Source organism: Podarcis filfolensis, assembly GCF_964270895.1.
Source record: "Podarcis filfolensis genome assembly, chromosome: 6".
Classification (NCBI taxonomy): Eukaryota; Metazoa; Chordata; class Lepidosauria; order Squamata; family Lacertidae; genus Podarcis; species Podarcis filfolensis.
Genome location: NC_139609.1, coordinates 39,720,270 through 39,740,085, shown reverse-complemented (window position 1 = coordinate 39,740,085; position 19,816 = coordinate 39,720,270). Strand labels below are relative to the sequence as shown.

Here is a 19,816-nt window from a genome sequence, read left to right as displayed (position 1 = left end):
AACCAGGTTCCCACTTCTATACAACAATTAAAGTTGCAGAAGCCACCTGCCTAGTTTTGCATCTGACCATCCTCTGTCTCTTACGTTTGCTCAGTTCATGCTTTCACTTGCCCCCCTCCCTTTCTAAGATTGCAGACTTTATGCATCTTTACATGGAAATAAGCCCCAGTGAGCTTGGTGGGATTTCTCCCCCAACAGATAGATATATAAGACAGGGTTGGGGAACCATTTTGGCTCCTTGGGTCAGATCCTTACCAACATCTGACGTGCACACCAAATCTGACACGTGGCAAGGCTCCCCACCTGTCAATCATGTGACATCATTGTAATGAAACATAACTGACAGACGGTTTTGCTCTGATCTTAAAAGGGAAGTGGGAGGTGGCTTGCAAATCTCATGTCAGTCTTAAAGACTGACAGATATCACTTTGATTTGCTGGTGTTCCATGCAGCTACTGCTTGCTATATATAAACACTCACACATAGGCAAGCTCTGCAGAATAAGTTACGGCAATAATCCAACATTATCATGCCACTACTTAATACTGCACTTGTGTTGTGCTTGGGACTATTGGTAACATGAACAGCAGTTTTAAACCACACATTTTTTGGTGAAAATCAAATACATTGGTCCTCTGAATGAATGAATTTGGGGATTTCATTCGGCAAATGTACATGGTTGACAATCTCTCCCATAGCAAACCAGTCCAAATGATTACCAGATTAAAATAGCATTTGAACATCTGCCACAGGAACACCAATAATTCTATTGTTGCTGCTTTGACACCAGTTAAATATGATTTCCGAAAGCATCTGTAGTTGGGCCAAGTGGGATTGCCAATCTTGGCAAGGATTAGGCTCCTGTTCCTAAGGAGTTGCTTTAAAGTACAGTATGTCTCCTTGGATATCCTTTTTTACTTTAGTATATATACTTCTTTCAGTTAGAAGGTCTTTGGTTTGAGAGAGGGTGGATGAAGAAAATTTGAAAAGGTTATTTCAACCCCACAAATCGAAACTGGATTTTAGGCCACCAAGTGAAAAAGGAAAGAAAGAAAAAAATGTTAGGACTAGGCAACGATTTTTGCCAATTCTCCCTGCAGTTATTTTTCTTCTTCTTTGTGTAGTTTCTTTCTCTGGATCTTTACTGACATTTTCTACAACAGAAGTCTTGATTAATGCCAGATGTATAGCAAGCGTATGAAATTCATTGCTGTACTCGCCACTGCAGATCAATAAATACCCATGTTTTATTTTCCAAATGCTGCCTTCCACTACTCCTAAAACACCCTTCAGTTTAACAACTTGAATACATTTATGCAATTTAGGGTTGTATCACTGTCATGGTGGTAAATCAGCACTTTTATATTCTTATCTAGAGGGGTTGGCTTCTGTTCACCTTGTGGGTTTTGGGGTCTGCCTTTCTCTCTCTCTCTCTCTCTCTCTCTCTCTCTCTCTCTCTCATTCCAAACTTTTGGAGAAGAGTAGGCTTGGTTGGAATTCACTGTAATTTGTATTTCAGATCTGTTGCCTTCAGTGTGAGGGCTTCTTGTTTGCTTGTTTGTTTTCGTGATAGGCAGCAGGATAGACGTTTTTGTAGATCTGTGACAGATTGAAACTGTTCCTACAAAGTCATTTTCCATAAAACAATCTTTCAGTAAGAGTGGTCAAGAGATGTTCTATTTCAGGATAGACCTTGCCCTTGTTTATTCCACGTAACTTGCTTTTGAAGAAGCAACAGCAAAAACAAAGTTGGCCAATGAGGGAATTAAGGATGCAGCTTACTGGTTGGATCCAGTTTTCCTGCCCCAGATATATATGATATATCCAGATATATCCTCCTCCAAGGCCTCTATATGGTTACTGCTCAGAGTCTTATACCTTGGGTCTAATTCATGCTCGTCAACTGTCCTGCTTTGAGCGGGACATCCTGGAATTTCAGGAGCCATTCTGGCTTCTGATTATCTACTGAGATGTTTGTTTGGGCTTCCGCAAGGGCGCAGCCCCAAAATACACCTCTTTGGGGGGCGGGCTGTGAGCCCTGAAAGATGTGTGTCCCTATTTCCCTATGTGGCATGTTGGAGGGCATGCTACCTTGAGAGGGGCTATGCACTGACAATCATTGCACATATCTCATGGAACACCATTGGAGAATCAGTGTGCTATTTTTTAATTGTATTTTATTTGGTCTGCCTTCATGCAGTTAACTCTGCATGTAAGCAGGAGCTGCTGGAATTCACTGTACACAGCAGCTACCACAGAAGTCTTTATGCAAACCAGTCCTTACTTTGGGTAATTTTGATGGGTTGTATTCAGTGTAGCACTAAGCAAACTGTTTTGTCACTGCAAGTATTTCTCCTTGCACATTCTTCCCCCCTCCCTACAACATATTCCCTAAATCTGTTCTGGGGTTTGCCCCAAGCCTCTGGAGCAGATTTGGGAATTGCATGGGGTTTGTGCAGGGGGAGGAAATTCCATTGCACTAGTGCTAATCCTTGCACAAGAGCAACAATTTAATTGAATATCACCCAGAGACTTCAGGTGGCTTTGTTTGTACAGTGGTACCTCGGGTTAAGAACTTAATTCATTCTGGAGGTCCGTTCTTAACCTGAAACTGTTCTTAACCTGAGGTACCACTTTTGTTAATGGGGCCTCTTGCTGCTGCCACACCGCCACCGTGCAATTTCTGTTCTTATCCTGAAGCAAAGTTCTTAACCCTAGGTACTATTTCTGGGTTAGTGGAGTCTGTTACCTGAAGCGTCTGTAACCTGAGGTACCACTGTAATCCATTTGTTCCCTGCCTTTTGTCTAAGGAACTCAGGGCAACATAAAAGGTTCTCTCTTGCAACAGCCATGTGGAGTAGGTAGGACTGAGATAATGACTCTTCCAATGTTAGAGGTGCATTTAGTGGAGACCTGGGAAAGGAGCTTTTCAATCCAGATACCCATATAATGGGACTCCTTTTCCAGAAAGATTCAGTCAGCAATTTCTCTCATGATTTTGAGATGGTCTGTTAAGACTGCTTTATTTTGCCCGACTCTGGCTCCCTGTTGTGCTGATTGTGATTTTCTTGTGTTGACCTTGTTTTAATGACTCTGTGTCATGCTCTCAGATTTTTATTGTTAGATTTCGGTACTTTGCAATATGACCTAGCTGCTACAGAACCTTGACTACCTATATATCTCCCTTCCGCACAGGCTCTGTGATGAGGACTGCAGATCCTCAGCCACGGAGCTGATCTTCAAAACAACTTTTGGAGTGACCACTGTGAATTTCCTAGCAATTCAGGATGTGGTCACTTGCAATATTATGATTTGCAGGTGCTTTTGCAAGACTACTTCACATGTAAAAACTAAAATTGCCTCATGGAGCTCCAGCCCTGTATCAGTGCAGAATTGGTAACATTATAGAGTTTAAAGGTTTCTATGAAGAAAGGGTAGGAGCTTTGTGAATAAAATGGAAAATACGCAACAGAGTTTGAAGAAATAACTTCATAGTTTAATTCTCTAAAAGATGTTTTGCAAAATGTAATGCATTTTGTGAGCTGTGATGTGTGTTTCTCTTGGCTCTGCAGTGCAAAATGTGTGGCTTACACAGACTGACTCTAGCAAAAGTGTTCTGGTGGTAACTTAAAATGGTACAGACAAATGACTCTGAAAATGTATTTGTTTTGGTGCCTGTTAGCTGTTCTGTTCAGTGTTAGTTCTGATATATTTATATTTGGGTATTTTTGTGGCAGCAGGTATTTTGTGACTTCATTATGCCAACTTTTCTCAGAAAGCTGATTTGTCTGAACCCGGAGCCGAAGGAGTGCCAAAGCTAATATAGTTGGAAAGCCAATGGCGAGAACTGACTTATCTGTGGCATTTTCTTACATGTGCTTCTTAAAATGGCATGTGGTACTTGTTCTCAGTGAACAAGAACTTGTTCTCAGTGAAGCTGTAGTTACAGAATACAGTGGTACCTCGGGTTAAGAACTTAATTCGTTCCGGAGGTCTGTTCTTAACCTGAAACTGTTCTTAAGCTGAGGTACCACTTTAGCTAATGAGGCTTCCCGCTGCGGCAGCGCAATTTCTGTTCTCATCCTAAAGCAAAGTTCTTAACCCGAGGTACTATTTCTGGGTTAGCAGAGTCTGTAACCTGAAGCGATGGGAACCTGAAGCATCGGGAACCTGAGGTACCACTGTAATTAGGTGCTGCCAACTGTTCCGGGTCCTGGGCTTACTGGGGCAATTCAACATAGTAAAGATCAGTGTTATTTTTTTCTGGGAAAAGAGGTGCCGGAACTCACCACAAAAACCTCCTTTGTTCTCTTATAATGACGGTGGCTCCCACCTCAAAGGTGCGGGAACTCCATTTTGTCAAGTTCTGGCTGAAAAAAAGTACTGGTTAAAGAGAGATACTGACAATTCCCAATAAAAAATGTGGGGCACAATTGCTGGGGCTCTGTCACAGAGTTTGTTCCCCGCACTGGGGGTGACTGGGAATAGAGTCACGATCAGATAAAGTTCACCTTCTCCTCCACTGCCCTTCAAGGATCTTGAGTCTTCCCCAGAGACGTTTAGCTACTGAATCTGAAGTCATTGCTACTCTTTCCACTTTCATGTCAGCTGGGTTTCCTAGTTGGGATAACATTAAAGCAATCTTCATTCTCAGAGTTTCCAGCTCCACCCTTGGACCCAGTTGGCGGTGGCCACAATGCTCCATCACCAATTGCACCATACCCTAGCAGAGCCCTCTAGGTTCCCTTTCCTATTCCTTCTGTTGCCTTCTCTCTTTATTACACCTTTCTACCTTTCTTCCACTGCTCATCTTGATATCCTTTCATGCTTAACTCCTGAGTCCACCAAGGTCCATCCATCTTGTTTTGATTTCTCCTGCACTGCCTTGAGCTGTCACTGAGGCCCCTTCACTTGCTGTTTCCTAACCTTACGGTCCACTGTCCTTTCATAATAATGAAAAATCTTAATCTGATGGCTAAACAAATAAATCCTCCCCCTGCACACATGCACACTTTTTGGCTAAGAGCGTCAGATGCATTTAGTGATGGATCTTGTTGCTGGTCTGTAAGTGCCCTCTGTTGGCCAATTCTGAAATATCTACTTTAGGTCTAATAAATCCATCTTATTGTTATGGCTCCTGGGCACCTGATATTGATAATAATAATAATAATAATAATAATAATAATAATAATAATAATAATTTATTATTTATACCCCGCCCATCTGGCTGAGTTTCCCCAGATATTAGTCCTACACAAAACCTGCCACCAGGTTCAGAAAGAAAATGAAATCTGGTACATAATAAGCACTGGTAACTGCAGAACATGCCACTGTGCTCTAAGACCTTTTTATTTGCTTTTGAAACTATTTGGGAATAATAAGTGAGATATAGGCTTGAAGGACCAAAGTAATAACTTTTTGGAAGCATCTAAATCAGGGTGGCTCGACTTTTCATACCAAGTGGGCCACAAGAGTAAAAAAAGGGGGGGAGGAAAAAAAAGTAAAGGACCCTTGAACGGTTAAGTCCAGTCAAAGGCGATTATGGCACGCATCTTGCTTTAAGGCTGAGGGAGCTGGAATTTCTTCACAGCTTTCCAGGTCATGTGGCCAGCATGACTAAACTACTTCTGGCTCAACAGAACACCGTGATGGAAGCCAGAGTTCACGGAAATGCCGTTTACCTTCCCACCGCAGTGGTACCTATTTATCTACTTGCACTTTGGGCATTCTTTCAAACTGCTAGGTTGGCAGAAGCTGGGACAGAGTGACGGAAGCTCACTCCATCGCAGGGATTTGAACTGCCAACCTTCTGATTGGCAAGCCCAAGAGGCTCAGTGGTTTAGACCACAGCGCCACCTGCGTCAGCATGGAACCTATGGACTGCACGTTGCTTTGTTGCGTGGGGGTGATGGGGGGAAGGTGGGCCAAAATGTAAAGCCCTCTCCCGGCCCTTGTGCTACCTTCCCAAAGCTGGCTAAGTGAGGTGCTGGCAGGGTCCTAGAGGCCTCCCACCTTCTTCCCAAAGCTGGAAAACAGGTAAATAGGCTTTGGAAAGGAGGCAGGGGGACTCTTACTTACCTGGCTTTGGAAAGGCTAAAGGGGTCTATGTGTGTGAAATGTTGTTGGGGGCTGCTAAAAAGGCATTGAGGGCCGCATGTTAGACCACCCTGATTTAGATTGTGCTCTGAATGCAAATTCTTCATTTTTAATAATGGAGTGTTCTTGTTTTGTGTATATATTTATTAATTTAATACATTAACACCCTGTGGGTGAAAAACTGGGGTCTTTGAACAAAAATGTGGCTTTTGAATCTTTTATTGCTTGCCTTATAAAATAAACTAGATTTGTAGGTTTTTCTCTTTCAGCAACTATATTGCCATCCAAACCTTTTGGGGGACAGACCAGTTTCTCTGTGCAGCAATATGCCATTTCTAGCTGATTAATCTTTCCCATTATGTAGCTTCTCTTCTCTTCCTATACAAGAGCTCCCTCTGCTTGAGAATGGTAGTGTAGTTATAGCAAATGCATTCCTCATTTTATCCCCTGAATATTTGTATGCTTCGATTCTGCTCTTAATTAGATTTATTATTATTTTATTTTTGGAGAGGGTAGATAATTGCTGACTCACCTCAGAACTAATAGAATTTGGCTTCCACATCCCTTTACTGACTCTTTATCATGAAATAATAACTATAAAGGGGGCATTTTTTGTTGCAATTAGGTTCTTAGAAAACCATGCTAAAGTCAAGGTGCTGTTGCTTATTGTACCTTGGTCTTTCCATGGAATAAAAGAACCACTCCCTGTTTATTCCTGTCACATTGGTGAATGTCTGTGTCTACTGTTGGGTGTCTTGATTTGGTTGCCCAAAATATTATCTGTTTGCCATGTGTCCTTTCTAGTGGAGATGACAATGTACAATATTGTAGAATATCCGAGTAGCCTTGCCTGCCATGTTTTTCTTCCAGTCCTTCTTTTTTTTAGTCATATCCACATTTCCTTGTTGAAATGCATGTGCGCTGACACTAGGCTTTGCGCTCTTTCTCCCCTCCCTTCATGACATTCTTATTATCATTTGGCAAACCTTGTCATTTTGCTGCTTTTCCTTCTAGAATTTTTCAACTCTGTGGCCCAAATAGTAATGGAAGCCTTCTGCAGATGGACATATATATATGTTGCTTGTCTGGAAGCATTCCTTCTATCTATATTTAAAAATGACAGTTTCTTTTGCTTATTTTTCAGGACCCCTTAGATCCAACCAAGGCAGCATTTGTGGTCAGTTCACTGGTGCCAAATGGAGTGGCTGAGCGTGGTGGCGAACTCTTCCCTGGTGACCGTCTGGTCTTTGTCAATGACATGTGTTTGCACAATACTTCTCTGGCAGAAGCTGTAGAGGTGTTGAAATCTGTGCCACCAGGAAAAGTTCACCTTGGGATCTGTAAACCTTTGATGGTAAGGGCTGGTCATCTTATGTTATGTAACCTCCCAAATTCAGCAAAACTAGTTTGAGTGGAGTTTCCTATGCAACCCAGTTGGGGCTTGCAAGAAACAGACCAGGCCTGACCTGCTAAATTCTTTGAGCATGGCATATCTTATGAAGTGGTGTGCTGAAGGGCAAAGAAACATTTTTCTTTGATACTCTTGGAGTAAGAGTTTGAGTCTTGTTTTATACTAAAGACTTGTTTGGATTTCTGTCTCCCATTTATTTTAGAAATCACCCTGTTAGCTGCAATGCAGTTTGAAAATTCAGTAAAATATACAACTTAGATCCATTGATTTCAGTGGATCTAATCTGGGTTTGACTTAGTTCAATACCTTGCAGCGTAAGTGATTTTAAAGCACAGCAGCAGCCAGCCAAGATAAAATCACAGACAGTAGTGAAATCAAAGTCGTGTACAAACAGGAATGTCTTAACCAGTCTCCTTAATTAAAGGAGGATGCAACTGTTGAGAACTTTATGTTTAGGATAGCCACATGATTTTGGATTAATAGGATTCAAAATTCTGACTTTCTCCAGGCAAGATTTTTTTAAAATGGCCTTTCCTGTCATCATGCAGTCTTGCCCACTTTTACTGAGCTATTTCTTCTGAATCTTTTACGTAGCACAAGTACTTCTGGTGTAGGATGTCTCATGCAATCTTTTTCTCCTGTGACACAGGGCAATTTGGGTTAATCTGTTCAAGAATAGAGAGAGTGCATTGCTGCACAGATTACTGGCATAATGTTCACTCTCTGATGATCAAATAAACCATGATATGAATGAGCACCCTGCACCTACATGCAGCCACTTTGCTCCTCCATTTGCACTGTTACAATATGAGTGCAACGCAGCTGCAAACTGGCAGCTTGGTGAAAACATCACATGATGTGACTAGCTGTGGGAAAGAATCTTCCCAGAAGTTCACAGGCTTCATTTGCTCAGTGTGTAATATGAGACCTTCCTGTTGCGTATGTGAAGGAAGTCTTTGCCACTTGCTTGCTGAACACTGAACTGTTCGGACATGTTTTTTGTAGAGTTGCACAGTCAGAAAATAAACAAGATGTAGAAAGACTTTCTGACTATCTTCTTTTCTCCTGCTGGTATGCAAGGAGGGAAGGGGGTGTGCATTTTCCACGCTGGGAAATGTCGCCTATCTCGATCTCCTGGACTGTGGAGATAGCAGCCAGGGCAGATCACCGGTAAGCAAGCCCGGGAGCCTGGGAGAGGAGCCAGTCTCTCCGGAAGGGGCTTGTTTTCCAACATGCACCAGCACAAAATGGAGCTAGGAAGTCATAGTTCGCCATAGCGAAACTTGTCAATATAGTACTCTGCTATTATACAAATCTATTGTCTGACTGTACTTGGCACTGTGTACAGTTCTGATTGCTGCACCTCCAAAAGGATATTGCACAACTTGAAAAGGTTCAGAACACAGAGCTTAGACCAGTTCCCTATGAGGACAGGTTACATTATTTGGGGCTTTTAGTTTAGAAGAAAGGCTGATAAGCACCTAGGAACTTAAGAAGTTGCCTTATATCGAGTCAGCTCATTGGTCCCTCTAGTTCAGTGCTGACTCTCAGCAGCCCAACAGAATTCATCCCAACTCTGCCTGGGGATTGAATCTAGGACATTCTGCGTCCAAAGCAGATGCTCTACCACTAAGCTGCAGCCCTTCCTGAATACCTTGGCTGCCATTTTCTACAGTTTCCCCCCAAGTCTAGTACTGGGCAGTGTTACAAATACCAGAAAATAGATAGTGTAAGGCTGTCAAATTAATACGGCTCTGAATACCAGTTGTACATCACAATATAAATAAATAAGGTGACTCCCTCTGCTCTCGTGTCCTGCTTGTGGACTTTCCATAGGCATCTAGTTGGCCACTGTGAGAAGAGGATGCTGGACCAGATGGGCCTTTGGGGGTTCCTATCATTTAAATGTGGCCAATGTCAGTACAGTCATACCTCGGGTTCAATGTGCTTCGGGATGAGCGTGTTCGAGTTGCGCTCCGTGTGTTACTTCCGGGTTTCGCCGCTTGTGCATGTGCAGACACTCAAAATGACATCATGCGCAGAAGCGGTGAAAAGCGACGCGTGCGTGAGCAGACGTGCTGTCGCTGGTTACGTTTGCTTCTAGATGCGAACGGGGCTCCGGAACGGATCCCGTTCGCATCTAGAGGTACCACTGTATATGCATATTGTTTATTGGTTACTTACTGGCGTTATGGTTCTGAGTACATCTTCTATGTTCTTCATCCATATGGCTGCTTATAAAGGCTCTGATATGATTGGTTCTTGATTTGATGCTTTTTAACATGCTGCACCTTATTATATAAGCTAGATATAGGAAACTAGTAATATGTACGTGTGTATAAGAATACAGAAAAATATAGTGGAATGTGAGGAAAACAGCAAAAACAAACAAACCAATAAGCCAGACATATGGGCAAGATAAAAATGGTACCCAAACCCTTATGTTGCACTAATTTTATTTCTTCTACTTTGGTTTATTGCTTTCAGTCAGTTACTGCATAAATAAAGTTAGGAAAAACAGCAGGGCAGATTCTAAGCTCATCATCATCTATGATTTTCACTGGCCTAAGCAAAACATATTTACATAGCTTTAACTTTTTAATCAAGTGTTTTAAAAGTTTGTAATGCAGTCAAGTGAACTTGGAATAACTGATGTTGTAGACTGCTCAAGCTAAATACTGATGGACCTTGTCAGTCCCCTGGATAGGGGACCACCGAGAGCCCAAGTATAAACAGGACATTTAACATTTTACAATAAAATTTGTACTCTCTACTTTTCTTATGACTTGTGTCTCTTGAGTTTACTTTCAGCATTCCTTCTGGCTTACTTTTCAGCTGTGCCCCTCTGCAAACTAGTTTCTTGCCATTCTCTTTCTCAAAAAGTTTGGCCATTTATATTTTCCTGATTAGTGTCTTATTTTTTTAAAGGGAGGAAATAATCAGGAGGGGACCTCTTCTACTGTGGATCCCAAGGGTATTGCCAAAAGTTTTGTATTTCAAGAACCAATCAATGATGTGAACTCATCAAAATGCCTTGAAGTTCCAAAGGTATTTATTGACTGTTTCTTTTGTTAAATTAAAAGTAGTGGTGTATAGAGATTTTATTATTATTTTTTTAAAAATGGTGGGGAGCACGAAATGTTTCTTGCTTCTATCAGGAACTGAACCTTTTCTCTAGATCAACTGTGTTGTTGTTGTTGTTGTTTAGTCATTTAGTCGTGTCCAACTCTTCGTGACCCCATGGACCAGAGCACGCCAGGCACTCCTGTCTTCCACTGCCTCCCGCAGTTTGGTCAAACTCATGTTGGTAGCTTCAAGAACACTGTCCAACCATCTCGTCCTCTGTCGTCCCCTTCTCCTTGTGCCCTCAATCTTTCCCAACATCAGGGTCTTTTCCAGGGAGTCTTCTCTTCTCATGAGGTGGCCAGAGTATTGGAGCCTCAGCTTCAGGATCTGTCCTTCCAGTGAGCACTCAGGGCTGATTTCCTTAAGAATGGGTAGGTTTGATCTTCTTGCAGTTCATGGGACTCTGAAGAGTCTCCTCCAGCACCATAATTCAAAAGCATCAATTCTTCGGCGATCAACCTTCTTTATGGTCCAGCTCTCACTTCCATACATCACTACTGGGAAAACCATAGCTTTACTGTACACATCCCTAAATAATCTACTCCGATCAATTCCACTATTCCAGAGCAAGCAATTTTTGGGATGTGAAATTTATGTATTCCAGGTGTATGTTCAGAATGAAAAAAAGGCTTGGCCATCCAGTGTTCTTCATAATGTTCTCGTGAATGTTGTTGTAGGTATAACACTGGGCCTTGAGGGTAAATTTACTGTGAGGTAAATTGAATTGCCTTGTGCTTCTTTTCCATATACAGTAGTCTCTTTCTGTCCCTGCAGCATAGTATATTAATTGGAACCCCACCTCCTTTTGATCTGGCCCGCAACTTCATTTTATAGACTAAAACAGCCAGATGAAAAGCTGGCTCAAGGCCTTCCTGAAGTAACAGCATGAGAAGACTGGTAGGAGCATCTGGGTAATGAGGGATATCCCCATCCGCACTCCATTCTACTCCTCAAGTTGCTCTCAACATTCTGTTGATAGAGTATATGTGCATATGAGAAGAATAGTAGAACACAAATGAGCACCTTTTTTGGCTACATATAGGTTAACAATTGCAGTGAGCCTCTCAGGCAAAATAGGCTTCCTTCTTGCTCCAGTGCCCCATAGCCTTATGTGTTGCAGCATCTTCTGACTTACTTGCTATTAATACTATGGCCCTGGTCCTGCATCATAACCAAATATTTGCGCTCATTACTTTCTCCTCTGTTCACGTGCTTCTGTTTCCCTTCCTCATTTTTATAGCAGCTGTAGTTTGCTGTGACATCCAGAGTGGAATACTTCCATTCCAGCCATAGTTTTCAGCCTCTGAACAGAAATGGAAACGTTTAATTTAATCCGGCATTAAGGAACCTAGGGGGACCTACTTCCAAGTAAACATGCATCGAGTTGTGCTGCAGTCCCATCAAATTCCACATGTCCCTGGAATTCGCCAAAGCTTGCTTTCATTACAAATTCAGCCAATAGAAGAACTTCTGTACTTCAGTTATTTTTAATACAAAATAATGTTTTATGTATGTGTTTTATTGTACAGTTTCATTTTTCTAATATTGTGAAATTGTTTTATAGATCCCCCCCCCAAGATAGGCAATAGTTGTAAAATCTAAAATGTTCCCAGGATGCAACTATGATAAACAGTAATTCTCCACCCTCCTTCTTTTAAAAGGGCTACTGCAAATCTCTACTTTCATTTTTGTATTATTATTATTATTATTTAATGCAGGACTTCAGAGCTGAATCTTTCTCTAGAGAGGAACTTGTGGATGAACCGATCCTGCATTTGGGGAGGCAGTTTCAGCTTGCACAGAATGAGGTGGATGCTGATAAGGAGTCATGGGAAATGCATGAGTTTTTGAAGCCTTCAGAGGCTCATCTTGGTGAAGAACGGGAGATGCTGGTGGATGATGAGTATGATGTGGATCAGGATTATTTTGGCTATATGCCACCAGGTGTAAAAGAGCCGGCTCCATCTAGTGAGATCCACACTGAAACTGGAAGGCATTGGGCAAAGGAACTAGAACCTCCTACCATGGAAGAACTAAGTTCTGACATGGGCCTTGGTGCTGCTAAAGAGGTACTTCTTCTTTTTTTGCATATACAGTAGCAAGAGAAGTAGGAACAAGTTTTAATGTGAAGTATGAGGATGGGATGCCACCTGTTCATTACGGATATTGCTGGGGAGTTTTGCATTTGAGGGCAAACTCCGATACAGTGGTACCTCGCAAGACGAAATTAATTCGTTCTGCGAGTTTTTTCGTCTTGCGAATTTTTTGTCTTGCGAAGCGCGGATTCCCTGGGTATTAACGGTTTTAAGAAAAAGGAAACAAACTCGCAAGACGCTTTCGTCTTGCGAAGCAAGCCCATAGGGAAATTCGTCTTGCGAAGCAACTCAAGAAACGAAAAACTCTTTCATCTTGCAAGTTTTTCGTCTTACGAGGCATTCGTCTTGCGAGGTACCACTGTATCTAAATCGGGAATGGGGAGCTCAAGTCCCTTCCAGGTGCTCCTGGACTTCATCTCCCAACATAGCCGCCCATATTAGCTGGGGCAGATGGGAAATGGAGTCCATCTGCATCTGGAGGGGCACAGGTTTAACTAGCACAGATTGAAGCGGTTGATTATTTAGACAATTAGGAATTTTCGCAATAAAGAGGCTTACATGATATTCTGCAAGCGTAATGCTACAAAGTGTAAACAATGTCAGCTGCAATAACTGTGGTTTTGGACAGCAGGGTTCAATTAATGGTCACATCTTATGTTCATAAGAACATGTTATTGAATTAATTTTAAAAGTTAAGTTTCCAGTAAACTCAGCGTCTCTCTGTAACAAAGTGCAATGTCAGCAAATTTCCAAATTTGAATTGCCTGGGTTTTTTCCTCCCTTTTTCACTGAAGGCTAAAGAAAATGGAATTAACAGTTCAGGTTTCCCTGGAGCATCAGAGTACAGCCAACCAAATACTATCTTGGATGGCCATGGAATGAGTAAGTTATCAAATAAATAAATAAATAAATAAATAAATAAATAAATATCAGCTGGATTTATCTTTCTGCCTTTGTTGCATTCAATTAATGCAAGACATGTCAGCCTAAACATAAGATGACTTTGGTCAGTTATTCTAAGTTCACTGTACCTTTTTGCTCTCAACGTCCGCATCAATGAACAATAACTGATCTCTTAATTGTGCCAGGTACCAAGATGCAAAATGACACGAAAGCTCCTCTATGTGTTGATGATGATCTCGAGAGAAATAACCTGAAGACTGAAAATTGTGACCATTCCAGTACCCTGGATTCTGCCTCTCTTCGACTAGGGCTGCCAAGGTATGGAAGAGACTCTCAACTTAAAAAATGTTTGCTTATTGTCATGGAAGGTTTAGAAGACACATCACTCACAAAGCTGTGCAAAAAAAACTTTGTTGTTTGTCTTAAAGAATACAAGAGCAGAATAGTAATGGGAAACTCCTGACTCCATCCAGATACAAGCAAGTCCCGTGTCACCAAGTAATTACACTGTAGGCCTATTCAGACATTGTTCCTGAGCACATGGTCCATGGACAGGGATGGGCATGCTATCCATATCTCCATCGCATAATGCCCCACACACTTAGTCTGTGGCTATCCCTGTGTTGAGTGGCAAAGGTCTGCAGGAAGCTTTACTCTTATTCACTTGAACATGAGTAGAACCCTCCACACAATTGTGTGAGGTGTGTGTATATTCGAATATACTTCGAATATGCACATGTTCAGGCAAATACTTGAACATCTCTTGTATACAGTGACACTAAGCACACCCTTATTTTGCCTGAACTGAAATAAGTAACGAGGCAGAACTATTTTCTTCAATGGTTTTAGCTTTATTAAAGAGGACCTGGATTTCTCGCCCTGTTGAGTCAAGCCAGAGTGTGCTCACTTCCAAGAGCATGGAAAAATGTAACTATTAACTGATAAAAGATGTATCTGTTTTGTCCACCGAATATCTGTTGTAAGCGAAGATAAGGTGGTAAAGGTGTGTGTTAAAGAATGAATGTTAGGAAGCAGAAAAGTGTGGGAAGCTAAAATTTATTTTTATTTTACTTATTTAGTGAATTGCCTGAGAGAGAAGAAGGAGAAGGAGAAGAAACTCCAGTTTTCAGTCACTGGGGAACACCGCAAACGTATGTTGATAAATGTTTCAACATTTCTCCTGCCTTAGAAATTATTTGAGGCCTTTTGGTGTGGAGTATATGCTTGCCTTAACTTTTCATCTTTTGCCAGTGACTGTTTGCTTGACCATTTATTTAATCCATTCATGAATAGCACTGAGGTAGTTGTGATTCCAGCTTTGCTAAATACTACAGATACAATTAATGCTTAGCAGATGTCCTGCTGAAAAAGCTATTATTATATCAAGCCTGTTGTTTTTAGAAACTTGCCAGTTTTCCATTGTAGTTAGATTATCAACGAATGCTGGTTCACCTGTGTATTCCTACATGCAGGTTTTGCTATCTAGGCATTCCACTTGCATTCAAAGCTCCTAGTAGTCACAAACCTCTAAATGAGGGCAAGTTCACACATTATGGTTTTTTTGTATGTGTGTCCCTAAGGTGTATGCCCTTAAAACACATGTATTGTGTATCCAGATATGTAGAATACTGAGATGTGTTTTGATTTGGCTCTTAGCTTATCATTGCTTTTAATTATTTTTGAAGTTTTTAAATAGTTGTTTTTACTGATAATCTCATTGTTTTATACTTTTTATAAACTACTGTGAGGTTTTTCTTATAGTTAAGCAGTATATATATATTATTAAATAAGTAAATATTGTAAAATGTAAAAAAAGTAAAGGACGGTTAAGTCCAGTCAAAGGCGACTATGGGGTTGTGGCGCTGATCTCACTTTCAGGCCAAGGGAGCCGGCGTTTGTCCACAGATATATTTCTGGGTCATGTGAACAATATGACTAAGCAGCTTCTGGCATAACAAAACAATGTGACGGAAGCCAGAGCCCATGAAAATGCCGTTTACCTTCCTGCCACAGCAGTACCTACTTATCTACTTGCACTGGTATGCTATCAAATTGGTAGGTTGGCAGAAGCTGAGACAGAGCAACAGGAGCTCACCCCATCATGGGGATTCAAACCAGCAACCTTCTGATTGGCAAGCCCAAGAGGCTCAGTGGTTTAGACCACAGTACCACCCACGTCCCTATAAATATTGTAGAGGTCCATTCATCATGGACATGCAATTAGCTATAACTCTCTATTGAGCTTACACTCTCAGTGGTGAACTGTATTTTGTGAAGTGGCTCTATAGCAATGCTTGCCCAGGGCTGGATCTAGACACATCAAAGAAGCGTTTCAGTTAAATATGTTGTCAACTTTGTATGAGAAATCAGGTTGGAAAAAACGGGACTCCACCACGCCATCTGGTGTCACAGTGTTATTATAATGCTTATACAACGCATATGGGATGCGAGTGGCGCTGTGGTCTAAACCACAGAGCCTAGGGCTTGCCGATCAGAAGGTTGGTGGTTCGAATCCCCGTGATGGGGTGAGCTCCCGTTGCTTGGTCTCTGCTCCTGCCAACCTAGCAGTTCGAAAGCAAGTCAAAGTGCAAGTAGATAAATAGGTACCGCTCCAGCGGAAAAGTAAACGGTGTTTCCGTGTGCTGCTCTGGTTCACCAGAAGCAGCTTAGTCATGCTGGCCACATGACCTGGAAGCTGTACACCGGCTCCCTTGGCCAATAAAGCAGGATGAGCGCCGTAACCCCAGAGTCATCCGCAACTGGACCTTTATACAATGCATATTAAGTGCTTTTTCTTTTCCAGTGTAGCTGAGTCCCAGCACTATTTAAAGTAGCTTTACATCCAGCTGCTGCAAGAAGAGAAGAGATGTGTGTGCATGCATGCTGGGCTTTTTGTGTCATGCACTTATGGGGATACTTGTGAGTCTATCTACTAAATCCCCAAAATTTGAGGGAATCTATAAAACCCCGAAGGCCTGACAGGAAGTGCTGTTGAAAGAGGATTGGAGATAAAAACAATGACAAAATGCACATGGTTCTGAAAGATGCGCACCTCTGCATCAGAACTGTTTTATTTAACTGAGTGGCAAAAACAGATTATTATTTTTATGCCTAGTTTGCCTTTCAATCTGTGTGGATTTGCTAGTGTTTCACAAAGCAACATGTGCCTGCCAACTTACCCGAGTTCATTTCACCTGGATGTTGAATGACGAGTTCTAGGAAAGGAAGTAGGGAACAGACTTTAAAGATACCCAGTGGCATAGTTAAAATGATAAACTAGTTGATGATGGCAACTGGACAGCAGTTTTTCTTTCTGGGCTTCCCAGCATATGGCCTGCATGCTGAATGCAGCTGGCAAAGAGCTGAAGTGCAGGGTTGTGTGTGCATGTATGAACTCCCTAGTGGTTTAGCTGGAGTTCTCAAGCACATCAGTTACAACTTCCATTGGAAACACAAGACCTGCAGTCCGTGCTTGGATGCAAGTCTTTCTATTGGCAGTATGGACCAGTGGAATAACTTTAATCTAACTGGCTTTTGTCAGTACATCAGATTCTGTTCTGGCAATATATTTTTTTTACTTTAAATGTAACCCTACTAGGTGTGTGTTGGTTGTGTGTGTGTGTGTGTGTGTGTGTGGTGATGAGGGTTCTCCAAAGTATGGATATAATAAAAGTGTAAAGTCTAGATTTGTTAGGCATTGTTGACTATTGTAAGACAAGCAAAGCCAGTACAAAAAGAATGGGTTTCATTTGGACTGCAATAGAAGTGGACTGCATATATATATATATATATATATATATCCAGAAGGTTACAGAACAGTTTCTAAACTAATATATGGGATAAAAGCCAGTTTGGAGCTGGGGAGTAAGATGCTAAATAAGAACATAAATATAGTGGGTATATCAGTAACCTGGTAGAATGAGAGAATCAGTGGGACAGAGTTATCCCTGAATGCCAACTCTATGGAAAGGAGAGAGAAGGGCATATTGGGTATGTTGTTACTATGTATAGCGAAGAGTGGAAATAATGCAATACACAGAAGACTTAAGGGGAAGTAGGTTGCTGTACTAGGTGAATATTTTGATCTGATCAAGCAGGGTTCTTCTTGTGTCACTTTCTCATGATAAAATGCAGGAACATTTCCTTTAAATTAGTTTCCAGCAAGCAAATTCAGTTGTTGCTGTCATCTGGCTTTTCTGTTGTTCGTAGGACAGGGTTTGTACCATCATCTCTTATAACATCAGACTGAGGCCTTCTGGAATCACTGAGTGGGTTGAGTTCCCTGCTTTTGCGTGTTTCATCAGAAGGAGATACTGAGACGGCTTTTCAGCAATTTCCACCAGGCTATAACATAACATACAAATTACTTCTCGTTTTAAAAGGCTTATGTTACACCTTACAAAGAACAATATGTTTAGATTAGCATCAGGACTGCAGAGTGAAACAAAAATCAAGTAACTGAAACCTCTCATGTTCAAAGGATTGTCTTACTCTCTACAGTGTTGAAATTTTTCGAGAACCCCATGTGCCACTTGGCATCAGTATTGTTGGCGGACATACAGTTATAAAACGCTTAAAGAATGGAGAAGAGCTTAAAGGTATATTTATCAAGCAAGTCTTGGAAGACAGCCCAGCAGGCCGAACAAAAGCTCTCAAAACTGGGGATAAAATACTTGAGGTAAGTTCAGACAAACATCTGTATCTTTAAAAAGTTGCATCTGTACACACCTGTCTTAGCTGTATGTGTTCAAGCATTAAATGCATATTCTGAACAGAAAATCAAATCAGCCTTAACTGTAAGTAGACATATAAACATTCATTTGTGAGTTCAAGATGTATGAATTCAAGATGTGTGAGCTGAGTGTTCTGTATTTGCACACATTGGTGGGTTTGCCCAGGTTCCACATGGAGATGTGTGTGCTCCTTAAGCCTATGGGAGAGAATGCAGAAGTCCCACTGGAGGTGTTAATACTATGCATAAATACAGGAAGTGCAATTTAATACAGGATTCCTGTGTTCATGCTTTCTGTATATGTGCATATCACTAGTGACTGAAACTACTCAGACTCGCCAAGTCCAATTTCTGACACGAAGGCAGATTCTCAAATATGCATTACTTCCTTCCTCAAAATGAATCCATGTGAAACATGCCACTTTGTCAACGAGAAGAAATCAGCCATAAGGAAAGAATGTCTTGACAACACAACCACAGTTGAGGAAGAGAGCCATGTGTTGCCAGGTTCCTGTCCAACTACTGTTTCTATGCATTTTCTTATGCCTGCATGTCTTAAGACAATTATTTGTAAATGTGAATGCATCACTTGTCATGGACTGAATACCGTGCTGATTTGATTAAGGACAATTTTGAATCACTCATTTAGTTAAATATATTTGCTATAGTAAACCTCTTGGTGACCTTTTTTCTGGCGCTTAGTTTTTACTGGCTGAGTGCAGAAGAGCATCTAAATAGGCTTCTTGTTTTGCAGGTGTCTGGAAGAGACCTGCAGAATGCAACTCATGAAGAAGCTGTGGAAGCCATAAAAAATGCAGGCAACCCCATAGTGTTTGTTGTTCAGAGTTTGTCTACTCTTCCAAGGGTAAGTTTTGTTCCCTGCTGTTGAAGGTGTGTGCGTTTTTAAAACAAAAACCTGCATCCTTTTTTTTTTAGTTTCCTTCTCATCTTGTCCTAGAACCGAAGGGTTCAAGGTAGATGGCAACCTTCAAATACAAACTCAGCCAAACAAATACAGCATCAGAATGTAAAATCACCCCATACCTACTTCCGGCAGTTAGGAGATAGCCCAAGACTTGAGTGAGTCTCTAGCACAGAGATGTGGAACCTCTGGGTTTCCTCAAACTAGGAGACAACTTCCATCATTCCTAATGGACATGGCGACTGTGGGCTGCTGGGAGCTGGAGCCGAACATATGAAGGATGACAGATTCCCTATCCTGGCTCTAGTGGAACACAGTTTTCTTTGTGTTTGGTACACAGTTTGTATAGTCAAGAGTGCTCACATTTGTGGTTCGAGGACCCGACCCCCACAGTGTGAAATGAATACACAAGGACACGTGGTGAAAGGTTAATGGGCAAGGAAAGGCCACAACTTTATTGATTACAGCAGTGAAAAGGTATTGGCTTAGGCATTGGATCTCTAAAACAAGTGGGTTTATTCACCAGTAGG

At 41.5% G+C, this 19,816-nt stretch overlaps 1 protein-coding gene across 23 annotated transcripts in view; it reads left to right on the top strand.

Annotated features, from left to right (window-relative positions):
• PATJ (PATJ crumbs cell polarity complex component) overlaps positions 1-19,816 on the top strand; it is a 157,515-nt gene that overhangs the window by 44,948 nt on the left and 92,751 nt on the right. For 17 of the 23 annotated variants that reach the window (XM_083621228.1, XM_083621239.1, XM_083621247.1 and 14 more), the window contains 8 exons: positions 7,241-7,450; positions 10,436-10,555; positions 12,352-12,702; positions 13,524-13,611; positions 13,818-13,950; positions 14,712-14,783; positions 18,133-18,310; positions 19,119-19,229. In XM_083621228.1, coding sequence (XP_083477354.1) covers positions 7,241-7,450; positions 10,436-10,555; positions 12,352-12,702; positions 13,524-13,611; positions 13,818-13,950; positions 14,712-14,783; positions 18,133-18,310; positions 19,119-19,229 — 1,263 coding nt within the window. Of the gene's footprint in view, positions 1-7,240; positions 7,451-10,435; positions 10,556-12,351; positions 12,703-13,520; positions 13,612-13,817; positions 13,951-14,711; positions 14,784-18,132; positions 18,311-19,118; positions 19,230-19,816 lie in introns of all 23 variants that reach the window. The other 6 variants (XM_083621235.1, XM_083621229.1, XM_083621244.1 and 3 more) reach the window with 1 other exon arrangement.